Raw genomic sequence first — 20,422 nt, forward strand, 5'->3', positions numbered from 1 at the left:
TACATATATATTCGATAGTCAAAATACGGAATGGCAGGACCGGAAAAAAATGGTGTTATGTGGATTTGTCAAAATTGTTACACCCAAATTCCACATGGCATGCAGGATATGTGAAGTTCATATATTTGCTCCGGCACCCGATAAGTATTTAACAGTTTCATTAATCACAAAAAAAATGTTGTTTGTTATACAAAGCTCTTCACATAAACGAGCATACTGATAAAAATAAAAAAAACACTAACAGGTGAATCAATCATCTAAGAAGGACAGACAACACCACTATACTGCAGCTAGAACACTTCCGGTTGTTTTTATCTGTCAAATATAGTAATACAGCGATGTTTCGTGCAATGTCGATTTCATGACACGTCATTTTTCTTCAAAATTTTAAAAGGTTTCGTTTAGGGATGGAAAATGCGTTTAATTTTTGTGTTGACATTTGTATAACTATAAATGTAGCCATTTTTAACTGTAGTATAAAAAACAATATTAGGTCTGAAAAATATAAAAAAAAATATTAGGCACGAAACAGTTGAAAGGCTATGATAGCATACTAAAGACTTGTTACTTTTACGAGGAAACAGACGTAAAAAGTTTGTTTTTATTGAAATAAGAATGAATTGTTAGTTATGTAGGATTAGTGTTTAGGTAAAACTAATATATTATATCTACCTGATAGTGGGATAATCTTGTAGCATACTATTTGTTGTTCTATGTCTACGTGATCGTGGGATAATCTTGTAGCATACTATTTGTTGTTCAACGTCTGCGTGATCGTGGGATAATCTTGTAGCATACTATTTGAAAATATTTTACATTTCCTTCGATTGAAATTACTAAATTTTTCGGATTTGGGGTCTGTCTCAAATTCAAGGCTATCTTTTGAGAATTTAATTACATACTGTATTTCAAGTTTCAATTTTACCCTGTCCTGCGGATGTTCGCTAATGGAACGATAAACTGGTACGAAATGACAAGTAAAAACAGTTTTATATAAAAATGGAGAGATGAGACATGATTGATAATGAGACAACTAACCTTTATGAAACATAAACAACGTCAGGTTACCATACGGCCTGCAATGAATGCCTTCAAAACTGACAATACTAGCATTACAATATGTATATGTGATAAGTCCTATATTTTAAGAAAGTATACCTTATGTCGTTTGTCCTTAAGTATCTAGTAGAAATGTCACCCACCCCCGATTGATTCGGTTTGAATTGAAGAATTGCGTTTTTTGGTGTTAAATCTTGCATATATATTTGTACTGACATAGGCCTAATACCGTCGTATCAATCAATCAATCATAATTTGAATACAAAAAAACATGTTGAAAATGTTCGATCCTGAAATTCACAAAAGATTAATACAGTTAGTTTTTGGGAAGATACTGTTGTACGATTCTCTTTGCTTGTTTTTGAGATAGAATCATGAGATTTCACGGCTTTGTTTGACAGAAACGTTTTGGGTCATTTTTGTTTTTAAAATATTGATAAATATGTATATACATAGTACTGTTGTTGTTGTTTTGTTGTTGTTGTTGTTGTTGTTGGGGACATTTAAATGCATTATTTCGTTATTTGAAGATCGTACATTCTAGTCAGTTATATGAAAACGATAGATGATACAAATGTGTATTCAGAACTGTAACGGCCACTTTCAGGAGGAGACAGAAAATAAATTGGCTGCTCCTCCTTACTTATATGCAATACAAGATAACTATTATTATTAGAGACTGTGCAATTGTTTTTTGTAGACTGTGCAATTGTTTTTTGTCAACCGAGCATCTTCTACAACGTTGTTCGCTGGACGTTAGCCTTTCTTTGGTCGCTATAGTCGTTCTGTGGTTTCTAGACATACCATTTACAATAGCAAATATCTTTTTATTAATGTGATATCAAAAGATAGAACGTACCAATGTGTTTTCAAATCGATCCATTCTAAACAGTTCCGGTCATTTTCAAAACAAGACCATTGCAAATCCGTTTGACGAATGTATTTCATTTGAGCTTTTTTGTTCATACTCCCGTCGATTTGCATGTTGAGTGTATAAAATTTACTTGATCTCTATTTCTGAAATGGCTCCAATTTTATTTCTACCTTATTAATGTCGATATATTATAGAAAATTGTTTACGGAAGAAATACATATATATTCGATGGTCAAAATACGGAATGGCAGGACCGGAAAAAAAATGGTGTTTTGCGGATTTGTCAAAATTCCACATGCAGCATATGTGAAGTTCATATATTTGCTCCGGCACCCGATAAGTATTTAACAGTTTCATTAATCACAAAAACATGTTGTTTGTTATACAAAGCTCTTCACATAAACGAGCATACTAATAAAATAAAAAAGACACTAACAGGTGAATCAATCACCTAAGAATGACAGACAACACCACTATACTGCAGCTAGAACACTTCCGGTTGTTTTTATCTGCCAAATAAAGTAACACAGCGGTGTTTCGTGCAATGTCGATTTCATGACACGTCATTTTTCTTCAAAATTTTAAAAGGTTTCGTTTAGGGATGGAAAATGCGTTTAATTTTTGTGTTGACATTTGTATAACTATAAATGTAGCCATTTTTATCAGTAGTATAAAAAACAATTATATTAGGTCTGGAAAATATAAACTTTTTTTATTAGACACGAAACAGTTGAAAGGCTATGATAACATATTAAAGACTTGTTACTTTTACGAGGAAACAGACGTAAATAGTTTTTTTTTCAATTGAAAAAAGAATGAATTGTTTGTTATGTAGGATAAGTGTTTAGGTCAAACTAATTAATTAACTTCCAGACAGCGAATATATTTTAAAATGAGTATACATTGTGTGCACGTAGATTTCTCAAAATACACCTGACACTATCAGTTTTTTGTTAAAAATATTTATCGTTTTTCGAAAGTTTTAATTTTCTGTGTTATTAATTTTTTTCTCACAATTTATGTCTGCTAAATTATTCATGCTGCCTCAATTTGTTCTACTTCTACGTGATCGTGGGGTAATCTTGTAGCATACTATTTGTTTATTCTACGTCTGCGTGATCGTGGGGTAATTGTAGCATACTATTTGATAATATTTTTCATTTCCTTCGATTGAAATAACTAAATTGTTCAAATTTGGGGCCTGTTTCTAATTCAAGATTGTCTTTAAGAATTTCATACTTCAAGCTTCATTTTTAAACCCTGTCTTGCGGATGTTAGCTTATGGAACGGTAAACTGGTATGGACAAAAACAGTTTTATATAAAAATAGAGAGATGAAGCATAATTGATAATGAGACAACTAACCATTATAGAACGTAAACAACGTCAGGTCACCATACGGCCTTCAATAATGAGCAAAAGCCATTACGTTTGTTAATAATTTTTTGGTCTGGTCCTTCTTGGTCAAATAGCTCATTAACTGGTTTGGTTCTTATACCTCCTAGGTTTTCAAATATTCTGCTTTGAGCGTTTCTGATGAAGGTAAATCCAGAAAAACGGGCACATACAATTTATAAAGTGTTGTTTTCACTTTTTAATAGTATAAATTGCTCCTAAATGGCAAAAAGTGAAACAATTCAAAAGGGACAACTGACAACCTGATTTATGTAAAAAGCATTTAACGAAACAATCAAGGAAGGCCGTAACCAACGACAACCACTTGACTACATACTCTTTGCTTGGGACAGACATCAGAATGTACCGGGTAATATATGTTTATGAGTGTTGAAACCTCGCTCTTACACTAGGACAGTTCTTTTTTCAATTCAATTAAATTAACACTTATCGATAATCACTCTCTCCAAATACTTAGGAATAAAAAAAAGACATGGATAAATTTCAACGCGACTGTCATCTTACAACACAATAAATCATAAAGGATACATAGAGGTCAAAATAACCTTTTACAGCTGACCTAGCTTAAATTAATTTGGCGTTTCTTTTAAGGTTCCTTTTCGTCGTATGGCTCCTTACGAGGCTACGTAGTTAGACATCCCTGGATTTCAAATGTGTAGGTTTGAGCGTCCCTCATCTTACAAAATTTTGAGAAGGGCTTCGGGCTCATGAATCTATAACTTGTTATTTACATTTATAGTAGACAATTCAGTGTTTGTTATAGATAGGTAAATCAATTTTGATTATGAATACCACATTTTCAATAAAACAATTTACACAAAGTGAGAATAAAAAATAAACATTTTTTGTCTATACCAGTTCTTACAAATCTAGTATAGTTCCGACGTCGAGTCTGTAAAAAAGTGTTTCATCACTATAATTCAATCTAATATTAAATGATTCGTCTAATTTGAATTTTATAAATAAGACTTCTTTGAATATAATATACAAATTTGCACATGATTGAAATAGCTTTTAATAAAGCGAGTTGTTGTGCCTAAATTGTACTTGTATGTAAGAACACGATGGGTGCCAAATATGGAGTAGGAACTTTTTTGCCATGACGTCATTTTTTCTTTGAAATGTCCCCTTAGTATCTTCCGCCCCTTTTTAAAGTGAAAATATTGATATACAGAATTCTAGCATATTTTCAAAATTAAAGGTCTATGAACGTTTTCAAACGTTAATAACAATAAGAAGATCTGATTGCCAATGATACAACTATCCACCAGAGACATATTGACTTGGCTTGGATGAAAGTAACTATCATGATTCAGCGTACGACCTTTAACAATGAACAAAACCCATTAAGTATAGTACGCAATAAAGAGCCCACGCATGACAAAATCTGAAACAATTCAAACGAGAAAGCCAACCAATCGTGGATCCAAGATTTGATGTTAGAGGGTGGGGGCGCTTCTCGGAATAGGAAAATAAGGACCTTTTTTAACACACAATTTTACCTTTATTACATTGCCTTGTTTGGGTCCTGAATCCGCGCCTTCTTGCTAAAACATTTCAAACGAAAAACAAATACTTAAAGCAGAGAGCAACCAATGATAACCCCAGAATTACAGATTCCTGATAGGGGCAGATACATAAAGAACATATTTATCTGACTTACGGGTTCCTGACTTGGGACAGGCACATAAAGAACATAATTACCTGTTTCATTTGTTTTTCTTTTTTAGTAGATCCCATCACTGGACACAGACAGTAAACGAATTTTTGCCAGAAATGCAGTTGCAAGTTTTCATCTACATGCTCCGTAGGCCCTGAAATGTATAATCACGTGTGTGTGTGTTGCAAGGAAACTATGTATCAAAGAAAAATACGTATGATCAAAATGTATAAGAAATGTAAATTTGGAACTGGGGCCTCGGTGGACGAGTGGTTTAAGCAGTACAACTGCTGTATCACTAGCCTGTCATACGATTTTGCCTAAGATAGATCAATGTCATCAATCTTAGATGTGTGGGTTCAGGGGCGGATCCAGGATTGTTCAAAAGAGGGGGGCGTAATTCTTGATAATTGAATAAACAAAAAACAAATTGGACGATTTTATACTAAAATAAAAAATACAGATCGTGAAAAACATGACATTTAAAATTTATTTTGGTGATCAAAAGGTGTCGTACGCCCTCTACGTCCCCCTCGATGATGATCCGGCGGATCCGTTACTGGAGTTTGAACACTGCATGTCTTTTATCATAATTTACTTCCCTTGGTTTCATTTAAATAGTTTGTTTGGTTCGGTTCCTTACTTTCTCTCACCAAACAAAAACGACAATTGCGGAAAAATTTTGAAAACTTGAAAGGGTAAAACGAAAAAAAAAATAGCGTCTGAAATATATCTTAGAATGAAACTTAAACATACCTGTTATAAAGCTGACTAACAATCCAACAACAACTACAATTAAGATACCTATACTACTGAACCAAATGTAGGACAGACCATATAATTTCTGAAGACCGTCCCTGTAAACAAATACGAAGATATTAGTCTGGAAGAACATGATCTTTTTAGTGTCTGGGAGAGCATGATTTATTTATTAGTTGAAATTGTGGCTTTGAACAAGCTTTCAAGAACTGTGAGTACTCTCAAGCTTACATCGGTAATTTGTGTCTTTTGTGTCGTTTGGTTTTTTGTGTTGGTGCATGTTGCGTGTCGATCTGATGAGTCAAGCCCTTTCCAACTTATATTTAATATACAATATGTTGTGTTGTTACACCAGTATCCCAGGTTGAGAGGAGGATTTAGCGCTCACAAACCTGTTTACCCTCGCTGCAATATTTTTGGGCCTGTCCTTAAGCCGTGAGCCTGTGATTCAGTGGTTGTTGTTGGTTACTGCTTGCCATGGTTGTTATTTGTTTGTTGTTAAAGTTTTAGTTTTTATAGCCACTCTGGGGCCGTTTTTATCTTGCCTTACGGTAATGGTTTTTGCTCATTGTTGAATGCTGTATTGTGACCTGTAATTGTTCACATCTATGTCCTTTGGTATTTATGGATAGTTGTCTCATTGGCGGTCATATGCATACCACATTTATTTTTGACAAATTGAAATGATTAAATATGTGTATTGCAGTTGCAAATTGTAGTCCATTATATTTGTCCCCGATGCTATTACTTATAGAGATAATCGGATTTCACTATACACAAACGATCATTTCAATCAAAACAAATCGAATACATTGGATTTTGCAGACACCACCAACCACAGTTGAGATTATTACATCTATTGATAATAATGTTTTTTCAACTTTGATATAAATACAACGAGGTTTGGAGTATACGTCAAGTAGACAGCAAGCTATCAATACAAAACAATTATTGCAAAAACCAAGGAACAATTAAAAGGCCGTATACGACTCATTGAACGCGTATTATGTTGTACAAAATCATAACGTAACTACTTGAAGTCATATTTTCCCTGCAATTGAGGAATATTTACCAAATCCTTTCTTCGTCTTAAATGATAATGATGATCGTTAAAACGTAAAAATATCTAACAAAATGTGTTCGTGACTAACATAAAATTTATGGATATTTGTGTGTCGTGTAATATGTATATATCTTCTCTTGACGTTAATATTCACTAAATAGAATATAAAAGTTGTAACTTAATGATTATTTCGAGCTAATATTTTTATCAATATTAACAACTGAGTTAGCTGTTAAAATAATAGTTACTGTACTTTGTAAAAGTAAAACTACATTTACTTACAATTCCAATTCATTGGGTAGTGGATCATTTACAACCCCAAAGACGGAGCCGTTCAAAGCTGTCACATTGCATCCTTCAGTTGATGTTGATAACTTAAAGTTTTGGGGATCGTTTGTATACTTTCCGATTCCACACCACATAGGAAAAGCGAAACCAACGATTCCACCAATTAGTGCGCCCTAAATCATTAACAAATTGAGAACAAAGTTTAAAATCCTTCCTTAAATTATATACATATCATAGGGAAAAGCGATAGATTAAAGGTATAAATATACTTATTTTCCTGGGGTCGGGGTAGGTTGATTTATTTTGTACTGACTTGATATATAATACAGCATATACTGAGCATACATGTATCTCCATAGAGGCATGGCCAATTTCCATTGCATTTGTTCAACTAACAGGCTAGGGTTAGCATTTAAAGGTACTCTAATCAAACTAGATTCTGAATATTAAAGAGTCTATATCATAGTCTTGAAATATGTTTTCAACAATTTTACATATTTCCAAAAAAAAAAAATCACTCTGTTTAATTGTTCCGAGAAAAGTGTAACGAAAATATGTGTTGGACGAACGAAAGGACGATGAACGGACAAATGGACAAGGGGATAGCAAAATAGCCCCGCTTCTGAAATTATGGTACAATATAAACATTTGGTAAGTTCAGTTTTTCCCATATAATGCTTCCCCTCAATAATAGAATAAAATAATACGAACCAGTCATGGCTTTATCAATGATTTTTATTATACAAATTTATTTGAATTCGAGTGATCAGAACCTTTGAGGAGCTGTATCAGCACAGGACCCTGGGTGTGTGATACAGCCACTCAAGGCAAATACTGTATACAGAATATATCAATTAACATTACATCGTATACAGATGCAAATTTATTTTTGAGAATGAAACAAAAATTAATAAATAAAATATGTTGTATGCCAATACATTTGATAACATTAGGCTTATAAAGCTAGTGGTTGTCGTTGGTTGCTGTCTGTCATAATCCTTTTTTAATTCACATTGTTTTATCAAAAATCAGGCCGTTAGTTTTTTCTTTTGAATTGTTTAGTGCCTTATAATAGCTTGCTAATGCTAAAGGCCGTACAGTGACCTGTACTTGTTTACATCCTCGTCCTTTAGTCTCATGGGCAATCATACCACATCTCCGTCACCGTATTATTAAAACATGCGTTTTCACATCTGAATATTATCATGAAAAAAGCTCGGTTGACAGCAACTACCGGTTATCGACTCTTGTGAGATATAATCATCAGTACAATCCAATTGAATACTTCGGGACGATAATTCTTTTTAAATTCTTTTGTTTAAAGCCAATGAGTCAGTGACCTTGTTTTCGTTTTTAATAAAGTATAAAGTCTTGTTAACAGATATACAAATCCACTCCTCTAGTTTATAATAACGCGACAAGATCTTAAAACGAGGCATCTTAAAAAAGTTTGTAGCTTTTGCAGTTTTCTTTAAATGCAAGAAATGTGAAGGAATTAAGCAAACATGCAAGAAACAATTTAACAATATTAATAATGGTTTCAGACAGAAACAGTAAAAATCTTTTAATGATGTAAATTTATAGATTTATGATACTTTTTCTATTTTTGAAAAAGGGGCAACAGAGGTTTTATTTCATAACATTTTACTTTGTATTGAATTTCAAATAAAATTTAATGTCTCGACTTGACATTTTTATATTCTCATTTTAAATGAAATTCAAAAAGAATTTGTAGTCTCGAATTGCAGTCTTTATGAAATAATCTTAAACTTCGCAGTTGGAATTAATCCTGTTTGTTGTGTAGAAAATAGATGTTGTTCGATCATATACGCCTCTTTTTTTCATTACACACTTACTATCCAATTCGATGAAGTAAAGCATGATCCTAGTATAAACAGTCCAACCAATGGAGCACCAGCAGCTCCGTTCAGAGTTATTGATGCCTGTAAAATGTCAATCAGTTTACGTTAAAATATTTCAATGATGGTCTGGATTGGGGGAAGAGGGGCACATTTCTGTAATCTTTAATGTTTAGACCCTTTTTCTGTATTCAATGTGCTTGTCCTTAATTGTAGTATATTCTTTAAGTTTAACCATCCCATTGTTATATTTTCTTTAAATTTTTAGGCAATTCTCCTCTTTTCTTTGGATCAAGATGATGTTTTCTGTAAACCCCATACAGACCCTCTTAAATGGGGTTTTGAAATCATGCGTCTGACTGGTTACCTCCATCATCAAAGCGTGAATATAATTTCTTGTAACGTTTATTTACTTTAAGGTAACTGGGGTGACTTCCTCTATCTTGGATTTTGAAATAGCAGATAACATTTTATTTCTAACATATTAAAGCTTACCCCACGCGATCTTTACATAGATGAAATAACCAATCTTATAGAATTAAGAACAATCTCATCTTTTAAAAAAATTAAACATTGTGTATGAGGGTCTGTATGGGTTTTACAGAAAAGAGAATATTTGGCAAAAAGTGCAGAATAAATGGCTAAAAAATGTAAAGAATAGACAAAAATAGATAAAAACAATAATGAATAGAGAATAATGGGGTGCTAAAATATAAAGAATAGAGAATAATGGTCTTAAAAATTAAAGAATAAAGAAAGAAAAAAAAAACCACATCCATCTAGACCCTCGTCGATTGTCTGCAGAATAAGCAAACACAAAGGATACTTGCCAATCTGTCTGTTATTGGTGCACTACTTGTAGAACGGAAAAAAATCGGAAAGCTGGCGAAACATATTAAAATTTGGATTTTAATGTTTCTAAATAGAATACATTTGAACAATTTTACATGTATCCATATATATCAAAATGTCATTCAAGGCTATATTTTGCTACTCAAAACATTGTTAATACCATACTTCAAATCTAACATGTAAAAATTACTGTTTTGAGACATTTTTAAGCATTTATAATTTAATAGAATATAACAACTGCAAAGTATTATAGAAAGTTGGTAAACTCTCAAAGTGCAGCCTAATGCTGCGATACTGCGAATTTTAAAGAAGATTTAAAAGACATTTTGAAACATGAAAATATATCCATCGATTCTATCAAAAGAACATCTCACCTGTAATACAGAACCGCCCATGTGGCTAACAGCAAATGCCATACCTATACCTAAGCACCCGAACAATAATACTGTAATTTATCAAAGTAAATGTACCAATTAAAACATAAAATCAATGTAATTTAATAACTTGACACAGGAACTTTTAAATTATTTTAACATAATAATTATAATTTTTTTAAAAATCCGGAAATCATTGTATCTCACTCATTTATAGTTCTGATTCCTTGTCCGTCTTTGACTTTACTTTTATTTGTTTTATGGTTTTATCAGCTCTTCAACGATTGTATTGGGTTTTGGATTTTCAAATATTTTGGTCTCGAGCATCACTGAGGAGACATCAATTGTCAGACTGCGCATATGGTGCAGTTAAATTGGTACCGTCAATGTTATTATAAATAAGATATGGAATGATTGCTAATGAGACAACTATCTACCAGAGCTTAACTTAAATGTGAAAGTTTTATTTAAATAAACACTTAATATCTTAAACATAAGTGCCATGTTTCGTGCAATAGAGCTTAACTTCTAGAAGATGTTTCCTGATTCTCGTTTAATCCTATGAAGTTTGAAGCTTCCGTCAACAACAACGTATCAGTATTGAATCAAACTCGTTAAATATGATGGAACGCTATGATTGTATGACTTTTTAACACTTTTTTAATTGTTTGTTGTGTATCATACTTTCAAAGAATATAAAAGTAACTAATCAACTAACTTACAATATAGGATTTATATATTTTACGTTTTCCTATATTCAGATGAAGATACAAATTCTGATTTTTAAAAGAAGCTTACAAAAAGAAGAAAAACAAATATTGCTCATTTACATATATTTTTGACCTCATAGAATGTGTCATAATTTACAGAAAACTTTGAAGAAAACCGGATGATATATAGCATATTAGTTTAAGTTGATTTGCATTGTAATATAGTGATATTGTCTTACTGACGTTTATTCCATATATCTAAACACAGTTCAAGGTTTTACTTAGAGCTATTTTCCTAATGCTTGTAGTTTAAAAGTTTGGTTGGCTTGCTGCTTTGCTTGTATAAATGTTTGCTCAAACATTGTAATTAAGATTGACATCTGCAATCAATAGATAGGTGGGGCTTCAGCTTGTATACATTATACTCTGCATTATACTTAACATCCAATAACATTTAAGTATAATAGAAAAACAAAGGATAATGTATACAAGCTGAAGCCCCGCATTTATACAAGCAAAGCAAGCAAGCCAACCAAACCTTCAAACTACAAGCATTAGGAAAATAGCTCTAAATTGAAAAGTTTGTTGTCTTTTAAAATTATATTCAGGTTTTAAAATAAAATCAACCAAAAGTTCATACCAAGACATTTAGTGACAAACGTGGCTCTCTCATCAGACACCTTGTAGAATTTCAACTTGAGAAAGTCTTCCCATGTGACAGCAGATAATGAGTTTAACATGGATGATATTGAACTATAAATATATATGGTGTCTGATTTAGTATTATATGTAACAATTAACAAATTAAGTTAGTTTTTTAGCAGTAATAATAAAACAATACATGCATGACTAGTAACTGTAATATTTTTGTCTCCAGACATCTATTGACATACAAATGATTATTTTGTGTGTGTTTTTTTGTTGTTGTTGTTTTACATTTTGTTCTCAAGAGTCGGACTTTGGTGATTCATCTGGTCTGTTGTACTGAATTATATTTTTGTGTATTTAAATTATCAGCCGAACGATCCAAGAACATGATGTCACCAAACCATTTTTAAAATTATAAAATTTCAATACATATTTTCTTATGCACTTGTTTTGGTTTAAAAATATAAAAAGAAGTAATTGAATCTGCAGAGTTGTACACGAATTTTTTTTCTCAGAGAATATGATATGCAATGATAAGTCCCATATCAAGTTATCAAACATTGTAAACATTTGTCAACAGGTAGCCCCAATAGATGAACGACGCATGCTTAAAATTTACATATTACGAAAAATTCATAAAAAGACTTGTAATATTGTAGTAACACTTATTTTCAAGGATTTTATACCCCAAGAAAATATTACCTTCGCTGTATTTGGCAAAAGCTTTCGGAATTTTTGGCCCTCAATACTCTTAAGCTGTGTAAATTATTTGGTCTTTTAACGTTTTTCATTCGAGCGTCACTGATGAGTTTTTGTAGACGAATTGCACGTCTAACGTACAAAATTTTAAGCCTGGTATCTTTGATGAGTTTTTTTAATATATATATATATATATTGCGAAATACTTTATTTTGTCCTCTATATATTATTAGCAAAATTTTGTCAATAAATTTCTGTCTTTTTGACATATACCGCACATCTCATGTTATTAGTGTTTACAATACATAAATAGCCGTCTGTGGACTCTGTTATTTTACAAATGACGCCTATTTTATCTTTTATTAAATTATTTTTATACAGAAAAAAAACAATATATCTTTCCATCTTTATAATAAATACCACCTTAATATCCTCATACATATAGATAGAAATAATAGACGTTTCATTCTATACAACAAAATTGAAATTGGCGACGAATTTTATGGTATATTACTATCCAGATATTTCGAAGAAACAGAGAAGTTTGCAAATTAAATTATTATTCTCGAAATGCAAATAATTATTATTCAATACAGAAAGATCCCAAAAATAATAAAATCATAAGTGATATTTAAACTTAGTAAATTTATAAAGATTACCCACACAGGTGTACGTGCGACTGGCTAAAATTGTATTTCATAAATTGCATAAGGATTTTTATTGTTTCATTGTAGATATTGTACTTACATGTCTTTTCTGTACCTGTATACTATTACATGTATAACGTGAGGGTACCCAAATTGCACCTATTTTGACAGTTTTTTTCACCTACGTTTATTTATGTTCCAGACAAACGTTTCCATTCTGTGTTTATTTTGTAGATCCTTATTTACTATATAGTTACACCAATTTAATTTAGAGTCCATATTGAATCATAGAAAATGGGTTTGAACTGATCTCCAAACGATCCATGATTCTGTCATGAGGAATACCCAACTTGCATTCATGCTTAAATTCATATCCTTAAAAATCGAATGACAGATGTCTGTTTTATTTATTCAAATATTTAGAACAATTTGATATTAGTCCATGTTTACTATTCTTTTTTTGAGAAATGGATGCTTATAACATATTTTATTTGCTCATTTTTAAAAGATGACTGTTTGTGGACGTCGCATGGCGGCGTTTTCGTAGATTTTACTTTTTCAAGTCAATACTTCATCTGTTGATATGCATGTATACTGTGTGTATATTTAAATATAATAACTTATGTTGAAAGAAGTGAATGTCGAATCATAAAAATACATATTGTTTAGTCTCAAAGAAAACTTGTATGATTTTTTCCGCTGCTATTTTTGCTGAATAGGTGCAATTTGGGTACTGTGACGTTATATGGTTTATTGAGAATAAAGATATATATACCTCATTGCTCCACTAAACAGACATGCAACAAACAGACCAGGTATTCCAGGAACATCCCTAAACAGTTCCACAACGAAAAGAGGCAGAAGCTACAATATTAATATGTCTAAATGATTATATTTTTCGTCATTGTTTGTACGAAGAATGTGATTCGTGAAATCTGCCTTCAGCATAATGTAATATTCTAGTATTAAGTTATATCTGGGACTATTATACTAACGGGACTGGCAGCCGTTACACCAATCATTGTAATTATACTAAACATCACGGTCGTTAGAACGAGACTTTACCTGCGCGAGATTTGTCGACTCGCCATATTGTTTTGACAGTGTCAGCGGGCCTTCATTGCGTAATTTTTGTAAGTTGCTTTTATAGCTAGTTGAAATGATAATCCTTCATGTAAACATGATTATTATTATGATGAAAGATATCTCGATAATTGACAGTTGTAAGTAATCACCAAAACCCGCCTTTAATGTAAAAAATTACATCTAAAGGTTGCAAAATTTTCAGGATGTTAAAAGCATGGAGACGCTGTGAAAAATGGGACGCTTCATAAAATTTCTAAAAAACTTTTGATTGAAAAGAGATACGCAAGTTCTGTTTTTTGTAAAATCATATTTATATGTTATAGGCTGTACTTGTCTTATTTTTATTGTAATTTTTAGAGTGAAAAGAGTAATATAAATCTCTTTTTCATTGAAACAGGAAGCCACATGCAGGGCTTAAAGAAATTATAGTGTTCCTATAAAATTACTTACTCCTGTTTCAGTGCGCAATATTTGTATTTAAATCATGTTTTTCTTGCAGTAATGGTCATCAGGTGACATAAGCATCTTACTTCATGAAAATATGTACAGTAGGTTTCAAATTCAAAAGAAGGCCCTTTTCACGGTTATTGCGTTCATATTGAATAGGGGCAGATTTTCATATTTTTTATGCCATCCTTTTTATCCTATATATACTTCAAAGAGAGGGGATGCATCTCCTCGATCAGCAAATGTCCAATTATTTATCTGTTCCTAGTATAGACGTTATGCCCTTCAATGTATCATTGTAATTTATTTTTCATTACAGAACCTTTCTGGAGGCTTCCCTGGTTAGATATTCAAGATGATACTGAATGCAAAAAGAGGGAGAAAACTGATGAAGTAGCAGATAGTGATCGGATTTTTGGTCACGAGTTTTATGTGATTTTGGACAAACCATACAAATACAACAATACTATTCTACTCTAAATTGAAGGCACAGTTTGACAACAGTAAACATCCTGAATTTATGTACATGCCTACTTCTGGATCATTAGATATATCCAGTGCTATGACTCAAATAATTCAAAAGTGAAAATGAGTGTGACAATACCAGATTTATTATCAATTGTAACATATGCATTATGTTTATATGAAATTGTACAAAAATAAATAATTTAAAGCAATCCATCTATTTATTTACATACACGGGTTCACATTTGTTCACACTTCAGGCGAGAGGTTCACAGTAATTGAAAAGTAAAGTTAATCATGGGTGCACATTTGTCTTGTCCTTCAGAACTTTGCGAAGAGGCTTGACTGAGGTAGAGTATTTTTTATCATGTTGAATCTTAATCTAGTGTGTGACTGCATGTCCACAAATTAATCAAAACAAGGAAAGTACGTGTTCCAGTATGTATCCAGTATGCACAGGGTTGAGACACAATTTGCTAAAATAATGTTTCACCATAAAAGCAAACAGAATCTGTTCCTTAAGGTGGTACCTAACACTACAGGGAGATAACTCTGTAAAAATCAGCTAAACGTTTTAATCACGTTGTATTGTTTAGGAAATATTAAGCTTCTCAATGATCAAAATTAGTGTTTGTCAAACTGCTATATAACCAATGAAATTTTTCTGATAAAGTGGTTGGTTCAAATTTTTTGAAATTTTTATATTTTTGTCAAAGGGTCAAAGTAAACATTTTGTCAAAATTTTATGAAAATTAAACAAGCCAAATTAATATTAGTCAAGGTGTTGGGTACCACCTTAAGCCCATGTTTGTTTATGGTATAGGAATTAATAGACGCATATAGTTGAAATGTAACCAACTTTTGACAAAGAATGGTTCTGAATTCCTTACTAAGAGGAAAAAACTGATATACCCAGATGTGTAGTAGAGTGTGGATTGCTGACTGTCGCTTATTACTGGGAACCAGTCAGAGTTTGTAGTAGAATTTTGTGAGAGCAGAAATGCCCGGTTTTGAATAATGATGTCTAAAAGTCCGCGAAAGAAAATACTAAATTAAATGAAAACTGTTGTAAATGAACTTGCAGAATTAATAATAGACATGCAGTTGTCCTTAAGGTTTGTGTCTACACAAGTTGAGAAAAATGAAGCAAATATTCTTCATTTTCAATTTGTTCTGGTGTGAGTCTCTTCTTGAAAATATGGACCAAAACAGGTCTTATAAGGCAGATTTAAGTTTAGTTGTTGCATGACAGGTTGGTTGTCTCATATATATCTTACAATTGTTACATTGTGTTTACCATTTTTAGAGACGGAACTATTCCGGAATGGACAATTTATGATGCCTTCAAATATCTGTGTAAAGACAGAATCAAAAACCCCTTGAAAACAGTAGTTGACATTCTGAACTTATAATTGTGGTCAGTTGATAGTGTAGCTGCAGATGCTGGAGCTGTGTTAGACCTTTGATGTTGTGAACTTTGTGTTGACCTCTCATATGGACACGGAAAACGGTGACCCTTTTGAGTTCTTTGGCACACATAGGGCAAGAATATGCTGGCTTCAGCATTTGCAGTTATAGCAACCTTTAATGGCTTTGACAGCACGTCGTTGGAACAATCACCAGCGTCAACATCAGTGTAATCACCATTGAAATAAAAAAAATCTAGATCGATACCCGTCCCAATGCAAAAAGCCTGTTTTACTGCACATTTTGAAACAATAACTTTAACCATAAAACAAATACAAATGTTTTAAATTATCTCTGACCAAAGCTTAAGAGAAGCCTAACTAGTTTTAACTGTTTAACTCTGAGAAATTTAGGTGTAACACGGAGTTCGGAAAACAATTGGGCTATAGAGATAGTTTTAACAAACCTGGATGATATCCTAGTTACCGTTTTTACAGGGATAAATAATGAACTGAAATTCCCAACATATTTTTTTTTTAATTGCACAATTACTGTTTTTATTAGGATTAATCATGATCTATTAAACATATAAACGTTGTTTTCTTAGCGGTCAAGGTCAAGTAAAGCGCCGGCATTTCGATTAAATTTGTTATTTCAACACTAATTGACTACTTATTAGCAATTTTTCATAAACTATAAGAAAAGTATTTATCTTTTCCGAAACAAATTCGATGATTTAGCTAAAATTGAGAATATACTTATTTTAATCGGCTTTAAGGTGGCTCGGGAGTCTTCCTCCATTTTGGATTTTGAAATAGCAGATAACGTTGGTCTAGATCTTTGATGAAATGTGCAAATTTTGAGAGTAGTATGTAATTTATGTGTAAGACTTTGATGTAAATATAGAAAATTGTGGGTTTTATCATAATTACGACTTTAATTTCTAAAAAAACACCTTATTTGTGTTTGATTATTTTTTTTTCAACTTTGCCAAATAAGGGGAGATAACTCAGATAAAGTAATTTTTATGATAGAAAGTGTTGTGAATTTACCTATTTTAATCTGTAGCAAGAAAACAAGTTCGGTGACCCCATTTTTTCTTTTTCTTATCTGAAAGCATGTTATAAGAGCTATCTTCTCACATTTTATCTTAAAATTCTATTATGTAGTTTTCTTTTTATCACACACAATTGGATTTTCCATGCATAATCTATACAAAATATGACAATTTTGCACAACCTGTAGTGTGAAAAAAAGTCCGGTGACCCATACTTTTTATTATATTTTTGAAAAAAGCATGATAAAAACTTATTATGACAAATTATTAAAAAATTCTATCAGTTTTAATTAAGACACCCCAGCCACCTTAATTCATCCTTGTGTAAAAAAAAAAAATTCTTTCTAGTAAATGTATGTAATTTGTCAAAATGGTTTTATTATTTATATATTTTTATTTTTTGCATTTAATTATTTCTTTTTCAATTTAAACCCACAAATTTTAACGGTATTCTATATGCTAACTTGTTCGCCGAAATCTGTTATTTACATGTATCGAAGGCTAATTAACCACGTGACACGATAAGCTGTCTGTTTAGATCAAATATGATTGTGTTTTAGGGCACTATAAGGCATAGTTCAGCGCACTTCTCATTTATATGTGTCTTTACCAAGTCATGACTATGACAATTATTTAATGAATGGCTATTATTTATTTTGAATTAATTGAACCATAAAATTAATTTTGTTAATGTGAAGAGTCAAACATTAATTTTATGGTTCAATAAATTCAAAATAAATAATAGCCATTCATTATAAATAAATTTCTATCAAAAATAAGGCCCAAAGAGCTTTTTATATTATCTATATTAACAATAACAACGTACACAAATGTTGGCGTATGAATACACAACGTCAGAGTGGGCGTGTCGCCATAAAAATTGACAACATTGAAAATAAAGGTAATACTTTTAACCAATCAGAAGACAGTAAATACACCAAATTTATTTATTCACCTATAGTTTCAATTAAAATTTTTCAATGGATATGAAAATAAGTACATTTGTATATTTGGTATGGTTGCTAAGGTGGCAAGCATCCAACAGTGACCAAAAGATGAGGATGTCAACGACTTAGGTCATCGACCCGCATTTAACAAGGACATATGTATGTGGTGTATAACAAGATTCAAAGGTATCGGCATGACGAAATGTAAAACAATCCAATGAGAAAAATAACCTGGCGTAATTTATGATTGTAAAAGAATCACCAAAACTCATTATTAATAATGTTTTCATTTGCAACATTACTTGATTGTCTTTCTTTTTACAACCTTAGATCTTGGCTATTAGAGCACGTCTTTTGACAACACGACGTGCTCTTATGTAGCCTCTATGAAGTCGACGGAATAATGTTCGAGCACTAACACGACCACCTGGAGGCCAGTGGTGTATAAGCTATGGGCAGGAGTAAATGGGTTGGCTTTAGCACGACCACTTAAAAGTCTGTCATCACAATAGGTAGTTAAACGGGGTCTTCCGGACTTTGGTCTATCATTTACAGTTCCTGTGTCAATATGACGTTGTAAAATTTGTTGAGAGGGATACTTGCAATGATCTCACTAAAACAGTTATAAAACGAACGAACACATATCTTATCATTTGTTTATTTCTGGATCGTTGCCGCTGCTGGTGGATTATCATTCTCCGATAGCGCCATTCACAAAATAACTATAGTGTATTGATAGTAGCATGATACAAAGGATTGCATTTTGTTCGTCTAATCCAAGTTCATAAAATTATGTAATTGTACTAAAATTGGTTTGGTCACGAGCATACTTGACCAGAGTTTTTCAAGAAACATGTTGTTTACAACTTTGAAATACTGAGGATTTTCTACCCAAAGAATAGATTACATAAGCTGTATTTGGCAAAATCATTCATAATTTTTGGTCCTCAATGCTCTTCAACTTCGTATTTTATTGGGCTTTTTAAAGGTTTTATGATTCGAGCGTCACTGATGAGTCTTTTGTAGACAAAGAGACGGATATCTTATTTTGTGTTTTCCCTTCTGTCTTACAATATTTGAATTTTTAAAGTTCCGTCTTCGTTTAAAAACGTTACATCGAAGAATCAATAAGATTTTTTGAAAGCAGACGCGTTTTATAAGCTGGTCATTGCTCGAGATTAAGAGCTAGAAGGGTCGTGATATAAAAAAATACTTAAACCCCGCAAAATTTCCACGCACCTGTCTCATTTATGGAAGTCGTCAATATCATATCTTTATATGCTCTTTGGTCATTTGCAGAATTTGGTGTTGGTGACAGGTACTTTGTAATATTATAATTTTATAATTATTTTTTTATTGGCAGAACGATTTGAAGCGAGACATAATATATAGACAGCTGTCTATTGTTGTGTTCTGCCGTCTAGATGTTTATTGTTTTTTTATCACCGTTGATTTCCTGTCTCATTGACGTATACCCCCAAAAACTCATTTAATTGAACTCTTATGAACTATGATTATTGATGCATTCTTCATGAACGAATGTTATGTTTACCTCTGGGTTTCTAAAGTTTATTCTTTTAAAAAAGGGAAAATAACATTTTTTATTTAATTTGGTGCGTTCGAAGTACATTATTTATCGGTTTAACACTCAAAACTACGAACGCACAAGAACTTGAAAACGTAAGGAGCTTTATAACTAAAAGGAACCTAACATGAATAGCCAATACCATCCAAGTAGGTTTGGCTAGCCATAAAACCAGATTCAACCCACCATTTTTTCTTAAAATGTCATGTACCAAGTAAGGAATATGGCAGTTGTTATCACATAGTCCGTTTCTATGTATGTTGGCGTTTGTTTTTGTTGCAATTCGGTGTTTCTGTTGTTCCGTTTTGTTTCCTCTTATAGTTGATGTGTTTCCCTCGGTTTTAGTTTGTGACCCGGATTTGTTTCAGTTTCATCTATTCATGACTATTGAACAGCGGTGTACTACTATTGCCTTTATTTATCTTTGCCTGAGATAGTTAGAACTTTGATTTCTTAATAATTTCTAAACTTGGAATTTTAGTTTCGTTATAAATTTTAAAAATATCAGTAGAGAAGTTAAA

The 20,422-nt window shown here is 32.0% G+C and overlaps 1 protein-coding gene across 1 annotated transcript in view; it reads right to left on the minus strand.

Moving 5' to 3' along the window:
• The window catches only part of LOC127705791 (sodium-coupled monocarboxylate transporter 1-like), a 73,247-nt gene that overhangs the window by 7,131 nt on the left and 45,694 nt on the right, over positions 1-20,422 (minus strand). The window contains exons 9-15 of the mRNA XM_052210140.1: positions 13,683-13,771; positions 11,554-11,666; positions 10,204-10,274; positions 8,975-9,061; positions 7,113-7,291; positions 5,765-5,865; positions 5,053-5,162 (exon numbers count right to left, since the gene is read on the minus strand). Of these exons, the coding sequence (XP_052066100.1) occupies positions 5,053-5,162; positions 5,765-5,865; positions 7,113-7,291; positions 8,975-9,061; positions 10,204-10,274; positions 11,554-11,666; positions 13,683-13,771 (750 nt within the window). The remainder of the gene's footprint in view (positions 1-5,052; positions 5,163-5,764; positions 5,866-7,112; positions 7,292-8,974; positions 9,062-10,203; positions 10,275-11,553; positions 11,667-13,682; positions 13,772-20,422) is intronic.

This window comes from Mytilus californianus, unplaced genomic scaffold (assembly GCF_021869535.1).
Source record: "Mytilus californianus isolate M0D057914Y unplaced genomic scaffold, xbMytCali1.0.p SCAF_6, whole genome shotgun sequence".
Lineage (NCBI taxonomy): Eukaryota > Metazoa > Mollusca > Bivalvia > Mytilida > Mytilidae > Mytilus > Mytilus californianus.